The sequence below is a fragment of the Candida albicans genome, chromosome R (genome assembly GCF_000182965.3).
Source record: "Candida albicans SC5314 chromosome R, complete sequence".
NCBI lineage: Eukaryota > Fungi > Ascomycota > Pichiomycetes > Serinales > Debaryomycetaceae > Candida > Candida albicans.
The window spans coordinates 344314-367015 of NC_032096.1; the positions used below are offsets into that span (position 1 = coordinate 344314).

The 22702-nt window shown below is 32.1% G+C and overlaps 12 protein-coding genes across 12 annotated transcripts; 5 read left to right on the forward strand and 7 right to left on the reverse strand. All coding sequences in view use genetic code 12, as the record gives it.

Moving 5' to 3' along the window:
* Positions 1 to 163: 163 nt before the first annotated feature.
* Positions 164 to 541, reverse strand: CAALFM_CR01490CA (Arf family guanine nucleotide exchange factor; the record flags this gene model as incomplete). Its single annotated transcript, XM_019475512.1, has 2 exons — positions 164 to 448; positions 539 to 541. 2 exons carry the CDS (start codon positions 539 to 541, stop codon positions 164 to 166), a joined length of 288 nt encoding a protein of 95 aa, XP_019331057.1.
* A 1042-nt stretch (positions 542 to 1583) lies between these two features.
* On the forward strand, positions 1584 to 4169 carry PIN4 (Pin4p; the record flags this gene model as incomplete). The annotated part of the gene is made up of 1 exon (XM_713109.2): positions 1584 to 4169. The coding sequence occupies one exon, from the start codon at positions 1584 to 1586 to the stop codon at positions 4167 to 4169; it is 2586 nt and encodes an 861-aa protein (XP_718202.1).
* A 555-nt stretch (positions 4170 to 4724) lies between these two features.
* CAALFM_CR01510CA (uncharacterized protein) lies at positions 4725 to 5066 on the reverse strand (the record flags this gene model as incomplete). Its single annotated transcript, XM_713112.2, has 1 exon — positions 4725 to 5066. One exon carries the CDS (start codon positions 5064 to 5066, stop codon positions 4725 to 4727), a length of 342 nt encoding a protein of 113 aa, XP_718205.2.
* A 250-nt stretch (positions 5067 to 5316) lies between these two features.
* Positions 5317 to 7068, forward strand: PTC2 (type 2C protein phosphatase; the record flags this gene model as incomplete). Its single annotated transcript, XM_713113.2, has 1 exon — positions 5317 to 7068. One exon carries the CDS (start codon positions 5317 to 5319, stop codon positions 7066 to 7068), a length of 1752 nt encoding a protein of 583 aa, XP_718206.2.
* A 1555-nt stretch (positions 7069 to 8623) lies between these two features.
* CAALFM_CR01530CA (uncharacterized protein) lies at positions 8624 to 8959 on the reverse strand (the record flags this gene model as incomplete). The annotated part of the gene is made up of 1 exon (XM_713114.1): positions 8624 to 8959. One exon carries the CDS (start codon positions 8957 to 8959, stop codon positions 8624 to 8626), a length of 336 nt encoding a protein of 111 aa, XP_718207.1.
* A 73-nt stretch (positions 8960 to 9032) lies between these two features.
* SAS3 (Sas3p) lies at positions 9033 to 11450 on the forward strand (the record flags this gene model as incomplete). The annotated part of the gene is made up of 1 exon (XM_713115.2): positions 9033 to 11450. The coding sequence occupies one exon, from the start codon at positions 9033 to 9035 to the stop codon at positions 11448 to 11450; it is 2418 nt and encodes an 805-aa protein (XP_718208.2).
* A 219-nt stretch (positions 11451 to 11669) lies between these two features.
* On the reverse strand, positions 11670 to 12911 carry CAALFM_CR01550CA (3'-5'-exodeoxyribonuclease; the record flags this gene model as incomplete). The annotated part of the gene is made up of 1 exon (XM_713116.2): positions 11670 to 12911. A coding segment is annotated over one exon (1242 nt), but the record flags the coding sequence as incomplete, so codon positions are not given.
* A 179-nt stretch (positions 12912 to 13090) lies between these two features.
* Positions 13091 to 13837, forward strand: CAALFM_CR01560WA (uncharacterized protein; the record flags this gene model as incomplete). Its single annotated transcript, XM_713117.1, has 1 exon — positions 13091 to 13837. One exon carries the CDS (start codon positions 13091 to 13093, stop codon positions 13835 to 13837), a length of 747 nt encoding a protein of 248 aa, XP_718210.1.
* A 371-nt stretch (positions 13838 to 14208) lies between these two features.
* Positions 14209 to 14805, forward strand: CAALFM_CR01570WA (aminoacyl-tRNA hydrolase; the record flags this gene model as incomplete). The annotated part of the gene is made up of 1 exon (XM_713119.1): positions 14209 to 14805. One exon carries the CDS (start codon positions 14209 to 14211, stop codon positions 14803 to 14805), a length of 597 nt encoding a protein of 198 aa, XP_718212.1.
* Positions 14806 to 15020: 215 nt separating this feature from the next.
* Positions 15021 to 16823, reverse strand: DOT6 (Dot6p; the record flags this gene model as incomplete). The annotated part of the gene is made up of 1 exon (XM_713120.2): positions 15021 to 16823. The coding sequence occupies one exon, from the start codon at positions 16821 to 16823 to the stop codon at positions 15021 to 15023; it is 1803 nt and encodes a 600-aa protein (XP_718213.2).
* Positions 16824 to 17560: 737 nt separating this feature from the next.
* Positions 17561 to 19199, reverse strand: TRP2 (anthranilate synthase; the record flags this gene model as incomplete). The annotated part of the gene is made up of 2 exons (XM_019475513.1): positions 17561 to 19123; positions 19194 to 19199. 2 exons carry the CDS (start codon positions 19197 to 19199, stop codon positions 17561 to 17563), a joined length of 1569 nt encoding a protein of 522 aa, XP_019331058.1.
* Positions 19200 to 19509: 310 nt separating this feature from the next.
* On the reverse strand, positions 19510 to 22470 carry CAALFM_CR01600CA (uncharacterized protein; the record flags this gene model as incomplete). Its single annotated transcript, XM_713122.2, has 1 exon — positions 19510 to 22470. One exon carries the CDS (start codon positions 22468 to 22470, stop codon positions 19510 to 19512), a length of 2961 nt encoding a protein of 986 aa, XP_718215.2.
* Between the last annotated feature and the right edge of the window lie 232 nt (positions 22471 to 22702).

A 22702-nucleotide genomic window follows, 5' to 3' on the forward strand; every position in this document is an offset into this window, starting at 1 on the left:
GCCCTCTCCTTCTTTCTTTTTCATTCATAAAATACTCTTCTCTAAAGATATTTTACTCTAAATGATATCAACATTTTTCTTCTTTCATTCGTATCTTGATTCATTTTCTAATTTCTTGCCCACCGCCTCTCTCTCTCTTTCTATCTATACTATTATTTTTTGTTTAAGAAGTAAATTTACCAGTGATTTTAGCAAACACATGTAAGATAATAACGGAAAAGATAAAACCAACAGCCAAGAACAACACAACTAAAGGATCGACTCTTAATCCTTGGGCTTCATCAGTAAACAATTTCATCATTGTGGAGGAAGAACCACCAGCACCAGCAGATCTGGTTGATAATGGTGTGGCATTTGATGATTGAGCCTTCTTTTCTTGAGTGGTCTTTCTTTTAACTGCGCTTCTTAATCCACCTGGGGCTTGGTTGGTTGCTGATGAGGATGCAGACTAAATTGAATAAAAATTCAAGATTGTTAGCAAATTTGTAATTTACATAAAGGCTTTCACTGACATAGAAGAATACTGTATTATACATACCATTGTTATTTATGTGATTGAAAGTAAAAGACTGGGATTTAGTTGAAAATAGATAAAAAGGAAAGTAAAAAAAAAAAAAAAAATTCCCGAATGAGAGTTTGTTGTTGTTGTTGAAACTTTTTCGATTTACGTATCCATTTGAAAATAAATTTTCACTCAATAAATAAGTCAGTCTCACATAATTTCTTTATTATTAAGTGTAGTAGGTTACTTAGACTCTTTCTCTCTTTTTCTTTCTTTCTTTCTTTTTTTTTGTTCTGGTGCGTGTCATATATATAACTAGTAGTGTACATTGTTCAAATAACATAAAAACTACAATAAGACAGAAAAGAGTAACAGAGAGTGAGAGAGTCAAATCACACACAATAGAAAATACACCTCTACGCCAATACTTGGAAATATACAAGTATTGGAGTTTGTTTTAGTTTATAACACCCTGTTGATTGTATATTTCAAAGTATTTGTCACTGGTTGTATCTGATTTTTATTAGTGTTTCTCTCCTCCCCCTACCCCCCCTCTCAAATAACAAAAACTAATCACGAGAAAATAAACAAAAAAGAAGCACGAACTGTGGGCAACAACAACAACAACAACAACAAAAAAAAAATTTCTGGAAAATCAAAATTGAACTCCAACCAGCAGCGGCGGCGGCGACAGAAAAATATATTAACAGAATACTTTTTTGTATTCAACTCTCTAACTCTTTCTATTTTTTTTTTTTTTCTATATACACTGTTAAATCAATCAACAATAGCAGGATATCCATTCATATACAAATAGATAAACTGTTTAATTAATTAATTAACTGATTTGATTTGGGAAAAAACAAATTTTATATTTGGAGAATTGAATTTCAATCATTTTAACAAATTCAAAGCTTTAATTCCCACCTATCAAATTTCATTATTATTTTGTTTTCATTATTTTTTTTTTCCCTTTCTTTCTTTCTTTCTTTCTTTTTTGGAACAAAGTAATAGCCGATAAAATAAATAATTCACATAGCCCAATTCATATTACATTGACTTTTGACAAGAGGTATATATAATGGATTTTAGAAATTTATCAACTACACCGAATCAAATGGACACTGTAATGCAACGTCGTCCCTCTCTATCATCATTATCGTCAGCCTCGGGCTATTCTTCTTCCAATTATGGTGGGAATCCTACACCCAATCCCAACAATTCCAATACCAATAACAATAGTAGTGGCAATAGTAATAACAACACTCATGGCAATAACACTCCCAAATTATCAACTCAAAGATTGACAAATAATAGGAATTTACAATCCTTGTGGATAAACCAACCATCTATTGCTCCTTCTAATGTTGTTCCTTGGGTGGAACAGCAACAACAACAAACCCTTGATCTGTTGGAAAATAATACTAAAACAGACTCCAGTAATGATGCTTCTGCTACTAATAATAATAATGTTAATGTTAATGTTAATGCCAATGCCAATGTTAATGCCAATGCCAATATCCATGCCCAAACCCATGTCAACACAAATGTTAATGCAAACACAACAGCAACTAGTATTAATGCTTCCACGATTTCAAATACTACACCAAGTATTAATGACACTAATGATAATGCCAAAAAAATTAATGTTTCCATGATTAGTAATAACAATAACAATAACAGTAACAATAATAACAACAACACTAACAATAGTAGTACAGGAAATTCTAACATTGTAAACATGCTTCCTTCTGTTTCTAATGCAACGACAATGAATAACAGTAACAGTATCAATAGTACCACAAACAATACTACAATTAATGAAGCTGATGATGACGAGTTAATTCCTACTGCGATTGTGATTAAAAATATTCCATTTGCCATTAAAAAGGAACAATTGTTAGATGTGATGACAAAATTAAACTTGCCATTACCATATGCCTTTAATTATCATTTTGATAATGGTGTGTTTCGTGGATTAGCATTTGCCAATTTCACATCTACAGATGAGACATCAGCAGTAGTAAACCAATTGAATGGAAGAGAAATAGGTGGAAGAAAATTACGTGTTGAATACAAAAAAATGCTTCCGGCACAAGAAAGAGAACGTATTGAAAGAGAGAAAAGGGAGAAAAGAGGTCAATTGGAAGAACAACATCGTTCTGCATCAAATGCTTCTTTGGCTTCTTTATTGTCAGCTGCTTCAACTACAGCAGCAACTAAAAATTTGAGTGTGGCTGGCACAAATCCTTCTCATACCACTGAAAGAATGTTTTTAAATTTACCTTTTAACAATTCTCTGTTCAATGCCCCACCAGTAGAAATTAATTTTAATGATCTTGAAGTTTTGGAATTGTACACTCAATTAGTATTATACCGAGATGATATTACCAAATCTACTTTTGAATTAGCTATATCACCAGCAAATTTGAATATTTCTCAACGGAAAATCATATCAATTTTATGTAATTATTTGAATTTATTAGAATTGTTTGATAATGGGTTGATAATAATTAGAAGAAAACCAGGATACATTGCTCAGTGTATAACTCAACAATCTATTATTCCTAATTCTCAACAGGTGTCTGGGCCAACTCACCCGCAACAACATCAACAGAATCAACTTCAACAACAGCAACAGCAACAACATCAACATCAACATCCTTCACATTCATCATCGATGATGAACCTTCATCAATTGGGTGGTACATTAGCTGTTCCAGCGCACCCTGAATTATTAAGATCCCAATCGCAATCAGCATTACCGTTGCCAAGATTGAGACAGCAAACCTCTACACCAATTCAACAAAATCAACAAGTTCAGCACCAAAATCAACCACCACAACAACAACAGCAACAGCATGTTCAACCACAATATAATTATTACAATCAGCAATCTATTCAAAGCCAACCACATTCTGCGAGACCTTATTCTCAATCATATAATATTTATCAACAACAACAGCAACAGCAGCAACAACAAGCTCAACAACAAGCTCAACAACAACAACAACAACAATTACAATATCAACAGGGACACCAGTCACAAGTTTCAACACCTACATTGAATTCTTCTAGTGCTGCTGCATTACTTAGATCAAGTAGCAGTAGATCATTTGTTGATGTGAGATCCACACCTCCCACAAGTAGTTTTGCTCAACAGCAACAACAACAACAACAACAACAGCAACAGCCGCCACTAACTTCATCAATCCATGATTCTCCAACACCACATCATCATTTACCACTTCAACAGCAGCAACAACAACAAAATCATTACTATTCAAATAACAATCAGGGGTTTGGATCTCAACCACAAACTCCATTGACCAATACTGCTGATGTCAATAGTAGATTCCAACCATTTGGTCAACATAGTCATTTAACATCTAGTTTTACATCATTATCACAAACATTGCCTAGTACCACCACCACTACCACCAATATTGATGATTTCAATAATAGTATTGTTGATGGTAATAGTATTTCTAGTAAATTGAATGCCTTAGGATTAGGATTAGGAGGAGGTGGAGGAGGAGGAGGAAACACCAACAATACTTTAACTGGTAATGATAATGTTACTACTACTACTACTACTACTACTAATTCAACGAGTGGGTTTGATAATTCTTCTACTAGTGGAAGTGGTATTTGGGGACCAAAATAAAAGAAAAGTCTTACAGTTGGACAAAGAGAATGCAGCTTTTTTAGTTTTTTGGGTTCCTTGTTCTTTTGAATATGCATTCGTTTGTAACAGAGATTTTATAGATACAAATAAAAATGAAAAAGAATATGAATGAATAAATATATACCGATATATATATAGATATAGATATAACAACCGACAAATAATGTAAATATAAAATGTATGCTTATTATAGAGTTGAATTATTTTTTTTAATTTGGTTAGATTAATTGAAAAATGTGTAGTTAAAAATAGAGTAAATTGTTAAGTTAAAGTACTTCTCATAGTTGGTTAATATTATTCTGGAACGTCAATTGGGACAGAATGTGTTCCTGCAGCAGCATATACACAATTTGTTTTGATAGTATAATGGGATGTGTTCTATGTTTGTTTAAAGTATTTGGGATCATTATGAGAGAGAGAAAAAAAAAAAAAAGAAATTTCTTTTTTTTCGATTTGTGATCAAAGAAAAAAATAAATTAATTAATCTTAAAGAGAGGTCGCCTTAGTGCTCGGCCTTATATTTGATGATTATGACTAAAAGAAGAAATGATTAATATTAACTATTATTATGTATGGTGCGAGCAAATTATACTGGTGGTGGTGATGGTGGTGGTGGTAATAGCGTAAGGTGGGGGTGAGTAGTGGGTTGAGGGCGAGTCTTGAACGAAAAAGAAAAAACCCCGGCGATGAGGACCTAAAATCGTAGTAGCACCACCCATGAACCAAAACCAGAATTAGAGAAAACCACAACAACAACAACAACAACAGAAAAAATTTTCTACACACACAACACACACACACAGAGAGAGAGAGAGAGAGAAAGTAAAGAAGAAAAAAAAAAAAAGAAAGAAAATTTATTGTTGCCTCCTCATTCATCAAAAATTACAACTTTAATCCAAAAAAATTTTTTTACTTTATTAAAACCAACCCCATTACGAAGTTCTGATTTTGTTTTAAATATCATTTTTCAATATTAATTGGTTAATAATTTGAAAGATTTGAAAAGGTTAGAAGAAGAAGAAGAAAAAAAAAACACCTTTGGGTAAATAATACCAATAATAATAGTAATAATAATAGATTCAATTCAGTTTCAGTTTCAGTTTCAATTTCAATTTCAATTTCAATTATGGGTCAAATCCTTTCACAACCAGTAGTTGAAAAACACTCGGATGAACATAAAGATAAATATTTAGCTTATGGTATATCATGTATGCAAGGATGGAGAATTAATATGGAAGATGCTCATGCTACTATTTTGAATTTGTATGATTTGCCATTGAAGAAATCATTATCATCAAATTCAGAACAAGATGAAGATGAGGAAGATGAGGAAGAGGAGGCGGATTCGCAAGATTCTACTACCACCAACACCACAAAATCACAACAACAACAAAACCAAAAAGAAGACCTTCAACAAAATAATGATAAACAGAATCTGCAACAAGATATAAAAGATGGTGATAATGATACTCAAATGAGTGATAGTGATGAAAACCATCACCATGCTGCACCACAACAACAACATATTGCATTTTTCGGAGTTTATGATGGTCATGGTGGTGAAAAAGCTGCTATTTTCACTGGAGAAAAATTACATCATTTGATTAAAGAAACTAAAGAATTTAAACAAAAGGATTATATTAATGCTTTAAAACAAGGATTTTTAAATTGTGATCAAGAAATTTTAAAAGATTTTTATATGAGAGATGATGATAGTGGATGTGCTGCCACTTCAGCAATTATAACTCCTGATTTAATTGTTTGCGGTAATGCTGGAGATTCTAGAACTATCATGTCAACCAATGGATTTGCTAAAGCGTTATCATTTGATCATAAACCAAGTAATGAAGGTGAAAAAGCTCGTATTTGTGCTGCTGGTGGTTATGTTGATATGGGAAGAGTTAATGGTAATTTAGCGTTATCACGTGGTATTGGTGATTTTGATTTTAAGAAAAATGTTGATTTACCTGCTGAAGAACAAATTGTCACTTGTTATCCTGATGTAATACAACATAATATTGATTATAAATCAGATGAATTTGTTGTTTTGGCTTGTGATGGTATTTGGGATTGTTTAACTTCACAAAAATGTGTTGAATGTGTCAGAAGAGGTATTTATGAAAGAAAACTGTTATCAATTATTTGTGAAGAAATTATGGATTTATGTTGTGCTCCAACTTCAGATGGATCGGGTATTGGATGTGATAATATGTCAATTGCCATTGTTGCATTATTAGATTATACTAAAAACGAAACTTTAGATCAATGGTATGAAAAAATCATATCCAGAGTTGAACAACAGCAACAACAGAAAAACGATCCAAATAGTTTGAACAAATATGGTCCAATTTCTCAACCTTATAATGAATTATACAAAGAAATGTATGGTGAATATTATGATATTGGTCAACAAGGTCAAGGTGGAAATGGTAGATCAAATATTGGCAGTGGTAGTGGTCGTGGTAGTGGTGCAAGTGGTAGTAGTAGTGGTGGTGGCGCTAGTATTAATGGTAATTCTATATTTGGAAGAAGTGGATACGATGATGAAGATGATGATGATGAAGAAAAAAATATTGAAAGGAGAAGAAGAGATCAAGATGAATCCAATTTAAATGGAGGAGCTATTTCTTTACAGAAATTATTGGCTTCTAATGCTATAACAAATGAAAATGGTGTAATATATTTAGATACTTCATCAGCTCAATCTCTTTTAGCTCATTTTGGTGTTGCTGATGCAGGTGCCCATGGAGATGAAGAGGATGAAGAAGAAGAAGGAGAAGATGTTCATCAAGGACTCGCGCATGAAGAAGAAGAAGAAGAAGAAAAAGAAGGATCCAAGATTGAAGAAATTTCTGAAAAAATAGATGATGAAGTTTAAAAGAATTAAAAAAAAAAWAAAAWTTTTAAAGTAACGGAATGAATTTTAATTTTAATTTTGATTTTGATTTTGATTTGGTTTGTTGATTKKTKTTTCTAGTTTGTTTACATGATTTACTTTTTACGTATTATCTTTTTTATTCTTTTTCATTCACTACATTTGTTTTGTTTATTATTATTATTCATAATCATACACATATAAAGGTTATACTTTCATGATACGATAATTTTTTGTTATTATTAATAATTATATTTCTTTCTTTTACTTATTACAGTTACGATTACGATTACCAATACTATTGCTATTTTGTTGTTTTCATCTTCATCTTCATATATCCCTTCCTTCTTCATCAGTTCAGATATACTTTTATTATTATTGTTAACGAATTTTGATTCCAGTTGGTTCTGTTATTTCCTTCCCTTTTTTGACTCCCCGTCCCGTTTTTTTTCTATTCTTATTATACCATTACCTTGTAAATTACTTACGTATATTATTATACATTTAAAAATTTATATTGTTGCAAAGTTTTTAGAAAACACGTATGTATTTTTTAATGTTATATGAAAGTATTGATAGTAATTAGTTAGTTAGTACAACCAATCAACCAACCAACCAACCAACCTGGGTTCATCCATGTTATAACTTATGGTGGTTGCCAAAAAAAAATCTTGGTATGGGTTTTTTTTTTTCTAAATAAACAAAAAGAAGAAGAATGAAATCTAAAAAAAAAAAAAAATTTGAGTTCTCTAAATTTCCCCCTTTTTCTTTTAATAGAAAATGAAAGTTAATTAAATAGAAGTTGAACAATTCTAATAAACCATATTAGTATTACTAGTTCAAGTTCTAATGTTGTTACTCATGAGTAAATTAAATACTTTTTTTTTTTTTTGAATACCTTTTAAGTTGGAGTATTGGTGATAGACGTGTCACACCAAGAAAAGACGATTCAATTGGAGATGTAATAAAATGGATATATTAAACGAAACCTCAAATGCATAACATTTCAATTAGGTCCTAGGAGCTACAGGCTGATATTTAGTTTGTACGGGAGATAAGTATTCTACAAAAATAGTGTACAGATATCAAGATTGAACATTGGCGAATCAACTAGCTTTACTGATTCGAAATTCAATCTAAAAATTACATGATTTCATTCCGACAATACAAAAAGAGAAGAAAAAACAAACAAACAAACAAACAATCAATCAATAAAGAAAACTATAAAAGGATCTACATATTCCCTGACCTTACTTTTATTTTACTTTTTTTTTTTTTTCTTTGTAATTTAAAACTGTTTGCATACAAAAGAGGTCTCTAAATTAAATTAAATTTCATTGTAAAAATGATAGGTTGAGTGGATGCATTAGATTACCGCACAATGTTTGTTTCAATATACCAAAGCCCATTTAGGGGGGGGGGGGGGCAAAAATATCATTCAGATCAATAAGATGATTACAGATATCTCAATTGCAGCCTTTTTTTTTGTACTTCCCCCGGTTTAATTTTGCCATATTTTGGAAAATAGTATTGAAATGTGAGAAAAGACGCTTGACTATTATACTGATGTTAGAGGAAGGAGAGGGTTAATTGATACGAGTTGAGTCAGAAATACACCAAGAAGATAGATAGATAGATAGATCGATGCTTTCTCCCCAAAAAAAAAAAAAAACTTTTGTGCTGCAAAAGTTATTCTACTCGGTTGTACTATTGCCAAGTGACGTTTGATTTGCCATTCCCACACGACCTTACAAAAAATAACAAATTTGTTTAGCCACCACCACCAAACACACACACACACACACACACACACACACACACACGCGACTTTTTGATTAAATGTGAAAAAGATAGGCAGAAAAAAAAAAATAAAGAAAAAAGTAGTGCACATCATATCAGTTGAATTTGTTTATTGTTGTTGTTGTGTTTGATTCATTAACAATATCCAAGACACATTTGAATCAATCATGGTTCTGCACCTACTAAATCAATTAAAAATTACCAATAACCATATTTATTCCAATATAGTGCCGCAAGATTTGGATAAAAGAACCGTTCGAGCCAAGCCCACCAATGATTATTCTTTGAAAAGTATGATAAAAAATAATACTCATCAAAAACCGACCATACCAATAACAAACACCACCAAAATAAAATCTGTTCATGATGATAGCAACAGCAATATCAAAAGAGTGAAGAGGAGTTTCAAACATAACAATATTTTTGTCAAATTAACGAAAAAGAAATGTATTGTTGTTATTAATTATGACAAAACAAAACTATCGACAATAACCAGATCAAAGTTAGATACTGTACCATTACTACCCAATAGTACATCATTTACACTGGAAAACCAAAACCAAAATCAGGTAGATACATCTATATTGTCAGAAATACAGTTACCTTATAAAGGTATATTAAAGTACCCAGATTGTATTATCAATGACACTGACCCCACAAAACTAGATACAGAAAGGTTTAACAAATATCTCGATGAAGGGATAAAATTGCGAAATAAAACCACTTGCCATTTGGAGACAGAGACAGAGACAGAGACAGAGACAGAGACAAAGACAGAGATAGAGACAGAATTACAGTCACAAGTTTTTTCTAATTTACTCCATCCAATACTAAATGAATCAAATCAAAGTACAGAATCTACTCCGGTGCCTAATTATTCAAATTTAAACAAATCGAAAATAAATCGAATAGTACTAAGAGACTTTGAAATCAATACCTGGTATATTGCTCCATATCCAGAAGAATATTCACAATGTGAAGTATTATACATTTGTGAATATTGTCTCAAATATATGAATTCACCAATGTCTTACCGACGACATCAATTGAAAAATTGTAATTTTTCAAACAATCATCCTCCAGGATTAGAAATTTATCGAGATCAAAAAAGTAAAATTCTGATTTGGGAAGTTGATGGAAGGAAAAACATTAATTATTGTCAAAATTTATGTTTATTAGCCAAATTATTCCTCAATTCAAAAACATTGTATTATGATGTCGAACCATTCATTTTTTATGTATTGACAGAAATTGATGAGAAAAACCCATCAAATTATCATTTTGTTGGATATTTTCTGAAGGAGAAATTGAATAGCTCAGATTATAACGTCTCATGTATTTTAACTTTACCCATTTATCAAAGAAAAGGGTATGGTAATCTATTGATTGATTTCAGTTATTTATTAAGTCGGAATGAGTTCAAGTATGGAACACCGGAAAAACCATTAAGTGATTTGGGTTTACTAAGTTATAGAAATTATTGGAAAGTAACAATTGCTTATAAATTGAAACAAATTTACGATAAATACTTTTCATGCAATGCCAATGGGGATGGTGACAGTGTCAGCGACAATGCAAGGCTCAGTTTATCTATTGATACACTTTGTAAGTTGACTGGCATGATACCATCTGATGTTATTGTTGGGCTAGAACAATTAGATTCATTAGCAAGAAATCCAATAACTCATAATTATGCCATTGTGATTAACTTGGATAAAATCAACACTGAAATTGCTAAATGGGAGAAAAAACTGTATACTAAACTAGTCTATGAGAAATTATTATGGAAACCAATGTTATTTGGTCCAAGTGGAGGAATCAATTCTGCACCATCAATTCAACCACCACAACCACAATCAACATCAGTAACAACGACAACAATGTCAGCTAGAGAAGGTACTACAAATTCTCACCCAAAGCCAGTTATTCCTCAAAATAGTATTTCATTAATCACAAACTTTTTAAAAGATGACATCAACAATCCTTACACATTTGAGGAAGAAGGATTTAAAGAAATTGAAGCTCGCAGAGAAACTGAGAATGAAGAGATAAAGAATGCAAGCTTAGTAGAATATGTTACTTGTTATCCTGGCATAGTAGTGAACAATCATTTCGTCAATGGTGGTGGTGGTGGTGGTGAACTGAATGGCTCAAATGATCAAATCAAAGGCCACAAAAAGATGTTGAAGAAAAGGAAAAGAATTATAGATGATGATGATGATGATGATGATGATGATGACGATGATGACGATGAGATTGAAAAAATATTTGAAATTGATGAGATCCCGAGTAACGACGAAAATGAACCAGATTTTGAAGATGACAGCGACGATGTGGATGATTTTATGGATGATGATGAAGAAGAAGTAGTGGAGATTAAAGACAATGATTCCGATGAGGATGTATCTGAAGATATAATTGAAATTTTGGACGATGACGACCAAGAGGAAGAAGACTGGAGAAGAACTTGGAAACGAAGGGTACCATCACCTCCCAAAAGGAAAACTGTCAATGTATTGACTGGCAACAATAACAAACCAAGAGGTAGAGGGAGACCAAGAGGAACATTCAAATTAAAAGCTTAAGTTTAAGATTTAACAAAAAACAGAATATATCAAGTTGAAACCAAAGTTACAATTAATATACAAAAGGACATAGATAATGAATGAGGTAAAAAAATGGTATTTGACAACAAATTGTTAAAAAAAAAAGCATGAAAAGTTTATAGTATATTTAAAAATTTCTTTAAACTAGCCTCCATCTATATATATCTATTCAAGTTTTGAACAATTGACATGAATTTTTTCAAACACCGTATCTATAAAATTCTCTATTTCTGTATCATCTTTAAAATCATGTAATCCACAAATAATTTGTGCCACCAATCCAACATTAACTGGTTCATTTCTAGATTTGATCATAGGATCAGCTAATACCCCAATTCTTGTTTCAAGCAATTCTGGATTAGTTGAATTTGAATTTTCTTTTGATTTTTGAACAAATTCTGAATGTTTCCAAAAATTCTCTTTTTTAATTGATGGAAATGGTAAATTCTCATGTAATTTTATTGAAGAATTTTTACCAATTGATGATGGTAGTAGTTGTTTAACATCTTCTAATAATTCTGGATAAAATTTATTAGGATAAATTGTATTTTTTATAAATTTATAACCAGCATGACTTTTTCTAATTTCACACCATGGAGCATCGGTTTCAATTAATAATTTATTAATAGGGATTTTTTTCACAACTTGTAAATTCTCTTCCGTTTTCAAAGAACAACCATTTACACCAATATAAAATCCCAATTCTAATAATTGATTTAATTCTTGTTCTGTTCCTGTGAATGAATGAACAACGGCATTGACAGGATTAATTATTCCCTTTTCAATATAGGGTTTGAGAATTTTGATAAAATCATCGCATGCGGATCTCATATGTAAAAATAATGGTAAAAATTGAATGTTTAATTCTGTTTGTAAATCATGTAAAAGATCAAGTTGTTTAATCAACATTTCACATTGTTGATGTTTTGAACTATAATGTAATCGATCATAATCTAATCCAATTTCACCAAATGCTTTGATATGACCTAATTTATACCCTTTTATAATAATATTTTTCAATTTTTCCAATTTGGTATCAACATCATCACGTAATTCATCGGTGTATCGGCTACTACTACTACTACTGTTTTCTCCATCATCACCTTGTTTGATTTCATCGTTCAATTTATAAAACTCTGAAGCAACAGAACATGGATGTACACCAGCAGTTGAATCAAATTGATTTGAATATTTTTCACACAATTCAAAATGATCTTCACTTTCTTTAATTGTCAGGGCAGTAATTAACATTTTATCAACATGAAATAAATGGGCTCGTTCAATAACTGATTGAATATCACAAGGATGTTTTGATGTTGTTGATCCATTATAATATCCTTGAAACATTGAATCGGAAAAATTGACTCCAATATCATAATATCTTGGTTTCCAAAATTTTGTTCTTGTCATGATTGTTAGAAATCGTCTTGGATTTATCATCAATAAGTTGAAACTTCCAAAATGTGAAAAAAAAAAAAAGTATATAAATATTAATTGTGTGATTTGAGAGATGGTGGTTTTTTGTTAGTTTTCCTCTCTTTAAAAAAAAGGGTATACATTCTCATCAAGTATATCTTTGGAGTCCTTATTGACAAACACCCAGAACAATACCAAAACTAATGTCAGAAGAATTAGATAGAATTTTGTCTATTGAAGAATCAGCGATCAATAGAAACAAAGAAATAGATCGAATTCTACAGTGTTCTCCTTATGATTATTATTCAATATTAGAAATCAATCCGTTGCTTTCCACCACAACTGCACAAGAACTTCTGACAACCATTAAGAAATTATATCGGAAAAAATCATTATTAATTCATCCTGATAAATCAGATAACCCAAAGGCACCAGAAGCTTTTGATTTATTGAAAAAATCCGAACACATTTTAACATCAACTGAAGAATCCGATATCAAAGAAATTGAACATTTATATTCAATATATCAAGCATATAAACCAAAACCAGAACAAAAACAAAAACAAATCGATGATCATGAACAACAGTATTCTCAATTAGAATTCAATGATCCTATAAATATTGAAATTCGATCAAAAGTGAAACAAATATTAATTGATGAAATAAATGAATTGAATTTAAATAAATTAATTAAACAAACAGAACTTTTACGTAAAGATGAAATGAAACAAAAAATTGAACTTGAAAAAAAAATTAAACGACAACTTGATAAAAATTGGGAAGATGAAAGAGATTTAAGAGTTAAGAATTGGAGAAAATATAGTAATAAAATTGAAAGAAAACAAAAACGACAACAAGAGGGACAACAACAAGCATCATCCTCATCATCATCATCATCATCACTGGGGAAAGTTTCAAAAAAGAAAAAAAAGAAAAATGTTTTAGTGTAAAGTATATAAGAAAAGGTAATCATATTTTTAAAAAATTGACCACTTAAGAATAGGTAGAGATTGTATATTTTGAAAATCCATATCAATTATCACACAGCAACACACTTTAAACCTTTTATCTGTAAATATCAATGAATCAAATCATCTAGCATTCTATAATACAAAGTCCTGTGAATGGGCGTCTTCATAGTTGTCACTTGGTAGCACCACACACACTCTATATTGTTTGATTTGATTTGAGTCTTTTGTAGAAATGATTGAAAAAAAAAAAAAAGAAAATATAGAAAGATTGAAAAATATATAATTATATACATTTACGAATTAAAGTAACTGTTTTTACAAAACCCTCTATATAATAATAATCCTTGGTAATGACAAGCCAATCAAATTTAAGTTTAATAGCAGTAGGTGTTGTGTCGTTTGTAACAGGATATTATGTTCACCAAATGTTAAAACCTACATCGCCGAAAAGATTTCAATTGAAGCCTACATCAGCAACCACTACGACCAAGAGTGAAGATAATAGTGAGGACGAAGAAGAAGAAGAAGAAGATGAGGGATTAGATATTAATTCACTTGCATTGAATGAGATTCCAGGAGAAGTAAGAATGACACTTGTAGTAAGACAAGATTTGAAAATGGGTAAAGGTAAAGCAGCAGCTCAGTGTTCTCATGCTACATTGGCATTATATAAAAAAATTACTAATCCTCAATTAGAATCATATAATCCAGAATTGGTGAATCGATGGGAATTGGGGAATGGTCAAGCCAAAATAACTTTACAAGTTCCAAATCAAGAAGAGATGGATTTATTATATGCAAAAGCCATTAGTTTGGGTATCAATTCTTATATTGTTCATGATGCAGGTAGAACCCAGATTGCTGCTGGAAGTGCCACTGTGTTGGGGTTAGGTCCTGCTCCAAAACGTATACTAGATGAAGTTACTGGTGATTTAAAATTGTATTGAATATTCACAAGAGGAGATTTAGTTTCTACCCCCCCCTAAAAAAAACGAACTGAAAAAGATTTTTAATACTATTATAACTTTAAAAAAAAAACATATTTTCATAAATACAGATAGAAGTGAATTGTGTAAATAGAAAAAAACAAAAAACAAAAATAGAATTAAACTTGGTTTCATTTCAGGTTTCAATGTCAATTGAAAAAATAGAATATATCAAACTACTTTCTAATTGAACCTCTGACTGATAAAGGATTAACGGCTGAACTCATTCTTCTTTTTTTCTTTCTTGGATGTGGAATATCATCAACGTCAACTAATACTTCATCATCATCGTCATCGCTTACCTGAAGAACATCATCATCATCATCATCGTCGTCATCATAAAATCCATCTACATCACCAAGCCCTATGGACTCTTGTCGTGCTCGTCTCAGGTCTCTTGAGTTTGCTGATCTATGTCCACCATTTCTCAAGTTCTCCAAATAATCTATACGGGTCCATATTTCTCCTTCCGTTCTTTGTGGTAGCAAAATTGATAATTCTGCAAATGACAATTCACGATTACGTCTATTAATCAACAACTCATCCTCTTCCATAGTCCATGGTATATCCAATTTGGGGATCGGTGTACCAGGTTTCCTTTTTGTTTTGGTCCTTGATGGCGGCATATTTCGCCGTATCTTTTGTAATTTTTTATTACTGGCCTCTAATCTCTCCTTGTCAAATTTGAATGGTTCTTCTTCCTTTTTGTCTGCAGTGTGTGGTATCACGACCGAGCCGGACCGAGAAAAATATCCAATGTTGGACCCAACGACACTACCACTTCTCAAACTAGGAAGGGTAGTTTGTTGACCACCAACAGATCCACCACTAACACTGGAATGTCTGGAGGGCCCACTAATGCTGCCCGTGCCACCAAATAAAACAGGCAAATGAGCTAAAGAATTGTTACCCAGTTGATGATGTGGTATATTCATCGACTTTGAAGGTAATGAAGACACCGACGCTCTACCCATTGACAGAATAGAACCTCTTTCGTCTGTGGTGATTTGTATTATTGAGTTGCTGCGTAGGGCCGAAATATTGGCAACTCCAGATATCGAACCTCGATGAGTAAAATTGGAACCTTTATCACCAGCAGAAGTTGAATTTCTAGGAGTTAGTGATGATGGAGTTGTTGGGTGAGATTTATTATGAGGTAAATTCATGGTTGGATCAACCGAAACGTCAACATAGTACCCACCATTACTATTACGATGACCAGATACTGAACCAGTTACACTTGACCGACGACGTTGATCTAGGGATCTATCCGATGCAGGAGATGCCTCATATTTATGAGCCAAATTCGGATTACCGCTATGGTGAGGACCACTTCCGTTTATAGTTGGCGATGTTAAACCTTTAGGGGTAGCAGGACTTGAATTAGAAATATAAGATGGTGAGTTGGACAAAGCATTCAATCCGGCCAATGCTGTTGAAATATTATTGTCAAACCCTTGAAAAGTACCAGTTGTCATGGGATTATAAGTAAAGTTATTGCTGTTGGTTGTACTATTACTACTACTGCTAGGAGTGTTCCCCTTTGAACCATTATTTGTTGGACCACTGGATTTTGGTGTTTTTGAAACTTTTCCTGATTTGGTTTCTTTTTCGGTAGTATTATCTGATGACTCAGTTGTACTTTTGTTATTTTTAGTTGTGGCTTTTTTCTTTTTTGGTGCAGAATTCATATTAGGATTCTGTTTAAATTGAGCCCCTAAAGCTGCTGCTGATTTTGGAGGGTTCTTCAAATTTCCCGATTTCAATCTTCTCCATCTAAATTGACATGCGTTGGGCGTTCTGTTAGTGAAATTACTGGCTATCTCTTTCCAACCCAATTTTTGGTTGTCTTTCAAGTGCATTAAAAGTATATCATCTTCTGCGTCCCATGATGTTGGTGTACGGGAAGGGTTTTTTTGACTGGAAGATCCGGATTTTGATTCAGAAGAACCACTTGCCTCTATCTCTGGTGAACTCATTTAAAAGTTTATGAATACTCCTTGGTGGTGGTGGTAGTGGTTAAATACTTTTATAATTTCTTTTCTTTTTTAGTTCTGAAATAGAAATTAACAACCTTGGAAGAAAAAAAAAATGTCAACCAACCAACCAAAGAAAAAAAAGGAATAGTAAATTGAACAAAACTTTAAGAGAATGTACTTGAACACTCAGTTGGATTCAAAATATATAGATTTGATTAAACTTGTAGAAATATATATATATGAATCAAATGCTAAAGAAATAAATATAGAAAAATAAAAATCGTGACAAAAGTTGAACAGTGTTTTGTATTATAGTTCGTAAAAACCCTTTTTCACTACATTCAAGTTTTCAAGATGATCATCGACGATTTGGGATTTAATTTAAAAAAAATTATTATTAACTCAATTTTTGTTAATAATACCCAACCGCCCAAAATCACTACACACTATTGGTGTATGGATGTACAGATTGTACAGGTCATGTGACATTAAGTTATCTTTTTAAATTTTTGATGTGTCATGCACAATATACAGGACATAAATAATTTCTTGAAACAACACAACACAACGACGGCAAACGTTAAATCAAATTGTGAGGGTGTTTGATTTGATTTGTTAGGCAAATTGTTATAACCTACACATACATACTCATATACAATGGGTATTGTTTCTTGACGTTTCTCGCTTTATTGAATTAGGGAAACCGTTAATTAAACTTTGACGAAATGATTATAAGTTTACCCCTCTAATTGGCCAACTTTGTTAGCCCAAATCTTTTCTGCTTCGACAATGGTGTTGTTATTAGCTTTCATTTTATTCATTGTTTCAATGTATTCATCATATTCATCACTATCAAAGACAATACCACCTCCAGCTTGTAAATAGGCAACACCATCTTTATACACCATGGTACGCAATGCGATACAAGTGTCCATAGTTTTCCCATCGTATCCCCAATGGCCAACAGCACCAGCATAAACACCTCTTTTTTCCTTTTCCAATTCTGCAATCAATTCCATAGCCTTAACTTTAGGAGCACCACTAACAGTCCCTGCTGGGAATATAGATCTAAATGCATCAAATCTTGTTTGATCTTCACGTAGAGTCCCACTGACTTCAGACACCAAATGCATGACATGAGAAAATCTCTGAATAGTCAATAATTTGTCAACTTTGTTTGTGGTGGGTTGACACACTCTATTGACATCATTTCTTGCCAAATCAACAAGCATAATATGTTCAGCTCTATCTTTCAAACTTGCTCTCAAAATCTCAGCATTTTCTTCGTCTTCTTCGTTGGTTTTACCACGAGGCATTGTACCAGCAATAGGATGAGTAACAATTCTCCCTTTAGTGTCAGATTGAACCAATAATTCTGGTGAGGCACCAATGATTTGGAAATCTAATAAATCAATGTAAAACAAGTAAGGTGATGGATTGACTGTTCTCAAGTGTCTATATATATTAAATGGATGTAATGATGTTGGACGAGCAATTCTTTGTGAAGGCACTGCCTGAATAATGTCTCCTTTTAAAATATGTTCTTTCAAAGTGGTGACATGTTTTTCGTAACCTTCTTGACCAATGTTAGAGGTGAAATTCTGTCCCAACTTAATTGGCCCTTGTTTTGGAGCAATTTCTTCACTAGATGTGTTCCTTAATAAAACTTTTTCAACTTTTTCAATGTTTTCCGTGGCCTGTTTATATAAACTTTCTATATCTTCATTTATTTTGTCTCTATTGTCGTCTATTTTGATGTTGTAAATGATTTGGAATCTTTGGTAAACATGGTCAAAAGCCACAACCAAATCACAAAACATTAAAACCGCTTCTGGTAATCCCAAAACATCTTTCATTGGTCGTTTGGTTTTTGGTTCAAAATACTTGATACAATCATAAGATATATATCCAGTGGCACCTCCATTGAATTTAGGCAAACCAGGCAATGGTGCTTGTTTATACTTAGACAATTCCTTTTCCAAAACAGTTATGGGATCCACATTACAAAATTCATCAGCAAATTGCTTAGGATTGTCACCTGTCTTGATGATTTTGGTAGGTTGTATCCCAATAAATGAATATCTATCAACAGTGTCACCTTTAACCGAGGATTCAAAAAGAAATGATTCTGTTCTATTTGAATCATTCAAGTTGGCTAATTTCAAATATGCTTGATGAATAGTTATATCATTATATGGCACATATTTATATACTGGATATACATTTGGACTTTCTTTCAAAGAACTATTGGCATCAATAGTCTTCTTCAATGTTTCGATTGTTGGTTGCACAAGTTGTGACTGCATTGTGATTCTGTTAGTTTTTGACTTCTATACTATGCTATTCACGAACTATACTGTTAAAACATACCGTCATTTCTGTCTTGTTGTATAAACAAACTTTTGAAAAATGACTCAACGACTGAAAATTTTTTAAATGGCCCTGTTGATGGTGCGAAATATCATTTTGTGCTCGTTATTAATTATAGATTTATTCCGGTGATGCATGGGAATAGCAGTTAAAGGCAACAACAAAATCTAGTTAACTCTAAATCAATAGTGCATTGATGGTATAAAACAATGGAAAATCAAAAAACTTACATGTCTAACTATAGTGAAATAAACGACAAAAACAAAGTAATAAAATGCAATAAATAAGTAATTCAATATATATACAAGAATTTAATCTATAAATACCAAGTTGATCCGTAATTTTCATCTCTAAGTAAACACGTCCTATCAATTGCATTTACTTGCAAAACTTTATCACAAACCAATTTGCTACCAATATGTATGTCAGAATTTTCCGTCAACACATCAATTTCAATGCCCAATTCCATACAAAAACATTTACACACGACACCCAAATCATACTTTTTACCAACTAATGTAACAATACAATGGAACACTTCTAATCCATTACCCTCATTAATATCAATTTGAGCTTTTTCAAGCCATTTCAATACAACATACTTTCTTAAAATAGACCCCACAAACAGTGAAATTTCATGACTTTGATGACAAGCTTCAATGTAAGATCCCAATCTAGACTCTGTTAATGGTCCTTGTAATTGATACCCTAAAGATTTCAAAATGTTAAACTGTTGTACAGTTTTCAAATATCCTTTTTCCATACTCAAATTTCTACTAAATAAAGCTTGCTGGTAAGATAAAAGTTGATATTGATTTATTATAGCCTCTTTTTTGGTGAAGACATCAACAATATTGATATACCCGTTTTTTAACCCCAATAGGAGATTATTATTTCCTGGGCCCGCAATAACGTTTTCAGGCGAAAGATAATTCTTGGATACAAAACTTGCTTGTAATGATATATATCCATCGGAATCTTTGGCAAGAATACTGTGATGATAATTTTCTGAATCATATGGCGGAATCATTATATTGTCGTGTGTGACCATGACCTTATCCAGATCGTATACAGTTGGTTCTACGTCTTGACAATGAAACATAGCTGGAATTCTGTGTTGGGTGCAATATTCAGCTACTAACGCTCCAGTGAAAATCTGTAGTTCACGTAATATAAAATCACTATGGGAATAAAGGCGAGGTTTATCAGCCCCTATTTTTGAAAGGAAATTTGAACTGCTTGAAACCAATGACTCTTGTTGAGGTTTGATTACCGCTGCCCCTGAATGCTCTCGCATTTTAAAAAATGTTTTCATGATACCATTAATGTAATTGATATTATGAATATCTCCTTTGTTCAAATGTGGTCTGTCAGAAAACCCCTGAGTTTGGTTTCGTCTTAACAATTTGAAAAGTGACGTTTCTAACTTTCCTGATAAACATTTCTCCAAAAGTTCTTTATCAAGGATCTTGACATTTAAATTTGAGATTGAATCAAAACTTACTGATATTTTATTCTCAAAATATTTGAATGGTTCTGGCTCGTAAGAATTAAACTGGAATGAGATAGTCATACATGTGACTTTCGATGGATTTCGTTGTGATTTACTGTTCTGTAACAACTCGTCATCCCACAAATTCTCTGAATCCACAGTTTCATATTTATGGAATCTTTTCGATTCTTCAAATCTATTTGAAAATAAGTTAGACTGAAAACTGTTGCTAAACTTATTTGATAGTTCAGTAAACTTATCGAACATGTTCTCCATCATAAAATCACCAGGGGGTAAAACAGTAGTGATATCAGGAATATGAATATTTAAGATATATTTTCTGGAATTTATAGTTTCCAAAGATATGGCAAATCTCGAACAAGTTTCGTTATCGTCAAGTGGTAACCCATAAATTATGTGATCACGGTAATATTTCTTTTTGGTTCGTAAATGTCTGAATAAATCACCATTTTCTCCACTCCATAGGTTCTCTATTTGCAATTGATCAGCACTTGATACATTTATTCTATCCGAACTTCCCACTATCCCCAGCGACAATACCACATCAGTTGATTTGTCATAAATATTTAAATCCAAAAGCTTATTGTATAAATCATTTGGTGTACTGCAGTTTTTAAAAGATGCTAATTTATTTAATTGTTTGATTATCGAATCATGTGGATAGACAATAGCAAACTTGATAACTTCGAGTATATAAGCCAAGTGCCTACCATCATAAACTTGTAAAAAATGGGAAAGTTCATCTCCATTTCTGGTTTTGAGTTGGGCCAAAAACTTTTCTATTATTTCATGAGAATCCGGATTTTTCATATACCGCATGAACTTTGATATAGATACCGATATGTTACCTGGAGTCACAAAATAACTAGCTCTAGTATGAAAATTGTTTGAATGTCCTTGTAATACATTTGTCAATTTATTATTGGCAAAATAATTAGGTACAATCCATTTGGGGGAGCTAACCAAACACCAGTGAATGCTAAACAATAAAACACATTGATTGTAAAATGACAGGCCAATTTTTATAACCAAAGTTTCTTGGTACTTTATGGCATCTATTATGTCAACTAATGTCACATGGCTTATTGAATTTGTAGATACTTGTGCATATATTCGATCAAACATTGGTTCCATGCATGTTTTGAGATCAACAACATCATTGATAAAACTGTCAAGAAATTCAATAGCCCGTATTCTTTCCTTACACTTCTTATTGTGCCTAGATGTCACAATCTGTTGGCAACTGATAAAGTCATGAGGGATCATTTGGTGTAAATGGAAATTGACTTCCGATGCCGAGACGTCTATCAACTCGTTATCACTTGTCAACACTTGTAATTTATTATATCTTGCATCAAATCTCGAGAGTGCTTGTCTAACTACCAAACCTATTCTAGGTTTAAAATCTGGTCTAGTTATCTCAACAAATGATCCTTCTACTGGGATATTATTTTCGTTTTGATCAATGATATCCTGAAAGTTTTGGGGAGGAGTATAAAATTGTTCAATCTTTTTGGGTCTCGCTACTGTATGCTTATTGTAATGAGAACATGGGTTAATAAAACAATTTTGACTATCATAATAATGCTTAAATTTCAAGTTTGGATTAAAATCATTGTTAGTAATGGCATCGGTTCTACTTATTGGATTCTCATGAAAAAATGCAGTTGAAGATTTTGATGAGCTTCGTCGTAGTAATAATGAAAAATATGATGATCTAAAGCTATTTAAATTAGATTGTCTTCGTAGTAGTGATATGAGCATAATTGTATTACCCCATGCAACATGGGACTATATCGATAATGAATAGATAGTATACAAGTAAGTTACAGAAATATCTGTTGCAAATTTTTTTTGATAAATTTTTGATTTTTTTTTTGTCTGCGCTTGTTTAGTGCTTCTTCTTCTCAAAGTTTTTTGTGGGTAGAGAGATCTACAAAACCAATTCAAGAAAGCACAAAGAATTGGAAAAGGATCGGCTTTTCATTTATATCTT